At 44.0% G+C, this 6,000-nt stretch overlaps 1 protein-coding gene across 1 annotated transcript in view; it reads right to left on the bottom strand.

Moving 5' to 3' along the window:
* Positions 1–5,748, bottom strand: part of usp11 (ubiquitin specific peptidase 11) — a 47,519-nt gene extending 41,771 nt beyond the window's left edge. Inside the window, exons 1-3 of the mRNA XM_062054629.1 lie at positions 5,503–5,748; positions 1,810–1,919; positions 1,407–1,537 (exon numbers count right to left, since the gene is read on the bottom strand). Coding sequence (XP_061910613.1) covers positions 1,407–1,537; positions 1,810–1,919; positions 5,503–5,612 — 351 coding nt within the window. The 5' untranslated portion in view covers positions 5,613–5,748. The remainder of the gene's footprint in view (positions 1–1,406; positions 1,538–1,809; positions 1,920–5,502) is intronic.
* Positions 5,749–6,000: the final 252 nt, after the last annotated feature.

Genomic DNA, 6,000 nt, shown 5'->3' on the forward strand with positions numbered 1-6,000 from the left:
GGTTCATAAAGCTTATATATTTTTAAAAAAGTTACGTACGTGACGCGCACGTACGGTCAAGCAATCAAATGTTTGGAAGCCAAAGCTGCATACTCATGGTAGCACGTCTGCGTCTTTGTCATCCAAATCAAAGTAATCCTGGTAAGAGTCTGTGTTGTCCCAGTTCTCTACAGGCGTCTGTATATCCAAGTCAAAAGTCCTCCTGGTTAGAGTCTCTGTTATCCGAGTTCTTCCATTTTGACTGCATCTTTCGGGAATGTAAACAAAGAAGCGCCGGCTGTGTACGTGTTGCTGCTGACTTCCCTCGCAAAATAGACGCTTCGCACCGACAACTTTCTTCTTTGCTTGCTCAGCTTCTTTCTCCATAATGCAATGAACATAATTGCAACAGATTCACCAACACAGATGTCCAGAATACACCCACAATGAGATGAAAACAGCTATTTCGTATTGGCTTCAATGTGGAAGGCATACCCGTGTTCCCCGGGCTACGTCACGAGCATACGTCATCCTCAGAGGCGTTTCCAACCGGAAGTTTAGCTGCAAATTTAAAATGTCACTTTATAAGTTAACCCGGCCGTATTGGCATGTGTTGCAATGTTAAGATTTCATCATTGATATATAAACTATCAGACTGTGTGGTCGCTAGTAGTGGCTTTCAGTAGGCCTTTAAAGGTGTGGACAATGCTGAAGAAACAAGTCCATGTCAGAAAAGCAACACATTTAGCTGAACTGCAGCAATTTGGTGGTCAAGCAGAAGCTTGTGGATGGCTACCAAAAGCGCCTTATTGCAGGTAAACGTGCCAAGGGACATGTAAGCAAATATTAACATTGCTGTATGTAAACTTTTGACCCAGCACTGTATGTACCAGCCCTTGCCAATATTACCTCGGCCTATAGTTTATTTGAATAAATCCAGAATTTTGCACAATTGTTGAAAGCTTGTATGGACATAGTTGTGGAGGAGCCAGGGGACCTGACAGAATAACTCCTACAAAGAAACACATTTCGATTGATTTGTGTTCCATAACATTCTTCTCGCTTCTCATGCTTTGGTTTGATAAAAAGTGTCTACAAACTTGCAACTTTCCATTTCATGCTCATCCCATTTAGAAACATTTATTCAAACTATTCCACAATAAAATTGAAGCTTGCTATATTGTTAGTCAGTAACTGAGAACATAAATGTACGCAATTTAGGGGGAAAAAAACTTAACTTAAAGCCTACTTTTATTGAAAGTATTGTTTTTAATTTTGACGAGCCTGCCCATTATTTCTATAAACAAATGTTGAGGTTACATAGAAAAGTACCAGTTTGACTACATTAACAAAAAGGTTTTACAATTATTCTCACATGTTTCCAATTAAGTGTCCAGTTTTCCCTGAAAGTGGTAAGTTGACTTCACCTTGCGCTCCAGCGGCGGCTGCTCCTTTACCGTCCCATACCAGGCCAGAAGTTTGTGCCACACTTGGGCTGGCACTAGGACAAAGTCCTCGTTCTCCACAAGACGCTCCTTTAGGTGGTACGAGTCCAGATCTGCGCGGGAGAGATGCGGTTCATGCTTGGGAGCCACATAGTTGTGAGGCTTATTGACCGTGGACACAAACATCATGCTTCGGTTTTTATCTACAACGTTTGTCCTGATTAGATGATCCATTTGTTGGGATCAAAAACATGAGCCTTGCGTTGCCATTATAGACTAAATAAAACACTCGTAAGCGGAGAGCTTCTTAGTCCTTGGTGTGAAAAATGTGACCCCAGAACAATTACGTGTCATGTGAGAAAAGACATGAAATGTGTTGGCTGACCCTCGAACAGCTGGGTGTTGTTGATCTGACCGGGACACAATGAGGAGTTCTGGTCGCCGCTCTCCACAAACTCCTTCCACTGCTCGTACCAGCGATGCTCCACCACATACCTAAAATACACAACATGGAACCTCACAGCAAAGTTTACATTTGACAAGAAAACCTAATTTTATGAGACCTATAATACAGCACATTTAAAACAGTCTTTCTACATTCAAAACACTTCCTTGTGGTCTACGTGACAAGTGCTTTGGTCAAAATGTGCATAGATGTGCGGTTTGGGAGAATGGCCGTGCCAGCAACCTGAGGGTTCCTGGTTCGAAAGTCTTCGATAGTCTTCCCAACGTACTGTAAAGTTCAAATTTGAATGACAATAAAAAGGAAGTCTAAAAATAAGTCTAAGTCTAACGTGTCCTGGGTCTTCCCCGTGGCCTCCTACCGGTCGGACGTGCCCGAAACACCTCCCTAGGGAGGCGTTCGGGTGGCATCCTGAGCAGATGCCCGAACCACCTCATCTGGCTCCTTCCATGTGGAGGAGCAGCGGCTTTACTTTGAGCTCCTCCAGGATGACAGAGCTTCTTACCCTATCTCTAAGGGAGAGACCCGCCACCCGGCGGAGGAAACTCATTTGGGCCGCAAAGCTCATGACCATAGGTGAGGATGGGAACGTAGATCGATCGGTAAATTGAGGGCTTTGCCTTCCGGCTCAGCTCCTTCTTCACCACAACGGATCGATACAGCGTCCGCATTACTGAAGACGCCGCACCAATCCACCTGTCGATCTCACCATCCACTCTTCCCTCACTCGTGAACAAGACTCCGAGGTACTTGAACTCCTCCACTTGGGGCAGGGTCTCCTCCCCAACCCGGAGATGGCACTCCACCCTTTTCCGGGCGAGAACCATGGACTCGAACTTGGAGGTGCTGATTCCCATCCCAGTCGCTTCACACTCGGCTGCGAACCGTTCCAGTGAGAGCTGAAGATCCTGGCCAGATGAAGCCATCAGGACCACATCATCGGCAAAAAGCAGAGACCTAATCCTGCAGCCACCAAACCAGATCCCCTCAACGCCTTGACTGCGCCTAGAAATTATGTCCATAAAAGTTCTGAACAGAATGGGTGACAAAGGGCAGCCTTGGCGGAGTCCAACCCTCACTGGAAACGGATCCGACTTACTGCCGGCAATGCGGACCAAGCTCTGACACTGATCATACAGGGAGCGGACCACCACAATCAGACAGTCTGATACCCCATACTCTCCGAGCAACCGTGACGTGGTATCAAACATTAACCTGGTGCGTAGTTCTTTTCTGGCACTTCAGCGTTGGCCGGGTCGGAACATAAACTACATCTCCCAGAATCCTCTGCGCAGCGTGGTTACGGCCAGGTGGGGGCGTGGAACTCCGTGAGCAGGGAGTCAAGTGCGTTCGTAGCCGATGAGAGGAATTGTTGTTTTCGGACATTTCATCCAAAACTGTCCAGAACTTTTTGAGTTATGTTGCTAACAGACCAACAAACCCTGACTAAAACATTCACTGACAGACCAACAAACCCTGACTAAAACATTCACTGACAGACCAACAAACCCTGACTAAAACATTCACTGACAGACCAACAAACCCTGACTAAAACATTCACTGACAGACCAACAAACGCTGACTAAAACATTCACTCTTTGGCGCAAGTAAGAAAGTCAGCGTTCCGCAAAGCAAAGCGCACCAATTTCGTCTCGAACGTGTCCGTTTTTGTGAGGTATTTACTATATTAAAAGTTCAATTGTTGGTTACCTTTTCTTAGAAAGGGCATATTCCAGACTGATATATACATGTCCATTGTGGAGGACACTGTAAGTAAAAGTTGAAAGACACTAAAGTGAACATTTTTGTTTGCATTGTCACTTTAAAGACATTAAGTGTACGTTTGTGTATATTTCTTTGAAAGAGTGGATGTTCCTGCACACTTCAAAATCATGTTTGTAGTAATAAACATGATGCATTCATTGTGTTGGATTACAGGGAGTGTGTTTAACATTCCTGCCACTTCATTTTAGACAGTATGGTGGCATTAGAAGTGGAATAACATGAATATATGGAGAATGGTGGTGTTAGAAGTGGCATAACATGAATATATGGAGAATGGTGGTGTTAGAAGTGGCATAACATGAATATATGGAGAATGGTGGTGTTAGAAGTGGCATAACATGAATATATGGAGAATGGTGGTGTTAGAAGTGGCATAACATGAATATATGGAGAATGTTGGTGTTAGAAGTGGCATAACATGAATATATGGAGAATGGTGGTGTTAGAAGTGGCATAACATGAATATATGGAGAATGTTGGTGTTAGAAGTGGCATAACATGAATATATGGAGAATGGTGGTGTTAGAAGTGGAATTACATGTAAATATGGATCATGGTAGCATTACAAGTGGAATAACATGAATATATGGAGAATGGTGGTGTTAGAAGTGGAATAACATGTAAATATGGATCATGGTAGCATTACAAGTGGAATAACATGAATGTATGGAGAATGTTGGCGTTAGAAGTGGAATAACATATAAATATGGATCATGGTAGCATTACAAGTGGAATAACATGAATGTATGGAGAATGTTGGCGTTAGAAGTGGAATAACATAAATATGGATCATGGTAGCATTACAAGTGGAATAACATGATTGTATGGAGAATGGTGGTGTTAGAAGTGGAATAACATGTAAATATGGATCATGGTAGCATTACAAGTGGAATAACATGAATATATGGAGAATGGTGGTGTTAGAAGTGGAATAACATGTAAATATGGATCATGGTAGCATTACAAGTGGAATAACATGTTATGTATGGAGAATGGTGGTGTTAGAAGTGGAATAACATGTAAATATGGATCATGGTAGCATTACAAGTGGAATAACATTTTATGTATGGAGAATGTTGGCGTTAGAAGTGGAATAGCATGTAAATATGGATCATGGTAGCATTACAAGTGGAATAACATGAATGTATGGAGAATGGTGGTGTTAGAAGTGGAATAACATGTAAATATGGATCATGGTAGCATTACAAGTGGAATAACATGAATGTATGGAGAATGTTGGCGTTAGAAGTGGAATAACATGTAAATATGGATCATGGTAGCATTACAAGTGGAATAACATGAATGTATGGAGAATGTTGGTGTTAGAAGTGGAATAACATGTAAATATGGTTCATGGTAGCATTACAAGTGGAATAACATGAATGTATGGAGAATGGTGGTGTTAAAAGTGGAATAACATGAAAGTGTGGCCATTCCAACAGAGTTTGCTGCCGTTTCATCCCCACAAGGCTGCAGAGTCACCAGTAGCGTCTTTAATATGTTGCACTTCCGTCACGATTGAAGCTCTAAAAGGGACTAGAAGTGAGGAGCAAATGAAAGTGCTAACATTAGCAGACATGCTAAAGGAAGAAGAAGCGAGTGGAAAGCCGGCGGTTGGAAGACGTTAGTGTTAGTTAGTGTTAGAGTTAGTTTTAGAAAACGTAAGTGTTAGTGTTAGGGTTAGGGCGGTTGGAAGACGTAAGGGTTAGTGTTAGAGTTAGGGTTGGTGTTAGTTAGAGTTAGTGTTAGTTAGAGTTAGTGTTAGAGTTAGAGTTAGAGTTAGGGCGGTTGGAAGACGTCGACGCCGCGCGGCTAGCTCGCCTTCCTCACCAAGTGTCCCCGGCGCGGAGCTCACAATCCCGCAGCAGACACTCGATCTCCCGTCGCTGGGTCTCCAGGCCCGGAGGCTCAGCCACGGAGCAGCGGCTGTTGGCCGTCATGTGTGCGGTCAGTGAGGCATGGGTGTGCGGGAGGAGAAGCCGCAGAAGCCCGCTGGGGGTCAGGAAGTGTTGCTGCTCGAGTGCTCGGACTTGTTTGCGGAAGCAGGAAGTGAATCGCAGGGGGAGGATGACGACTTCCGGGTTCGCCCTTTCAACTTTCAACCCCCAAAATAAATGTTTTGATTTTTTTTTCCACCGCCGAGTTAATAAACATGCGCTGTGTGTTCGCTTGACACGCACGCCGCTCGTGTGGTGTGCTGTGTGTTTGAGACGTTGTGGCAAACAAGCGGACAAGTCAAAGGTGACATGTTGATGTTAAAAGTCTCTTATTTGTGTGCGTCACGTCGGCGAGGCCGCAGCCAGGTGACGTCATGTGTTTTCACTGAAG

Source organism: Entelurus aequoreus, linkage group LG07 (assembly GCF_033978785.1).
Source record: "Entelurus aequoreus isolate RoL-2023_Sb linkage group LG07, RoL_Eaeq_v1.1, whole genome shotgun sequence".
Classification (NCBI taxonomy): Eukaryota; Metazoa; Chordata; class Actinopteri; order Syngnathiformes; family Syngnathidae; genus Entelurus; species Entelurus aequoreus.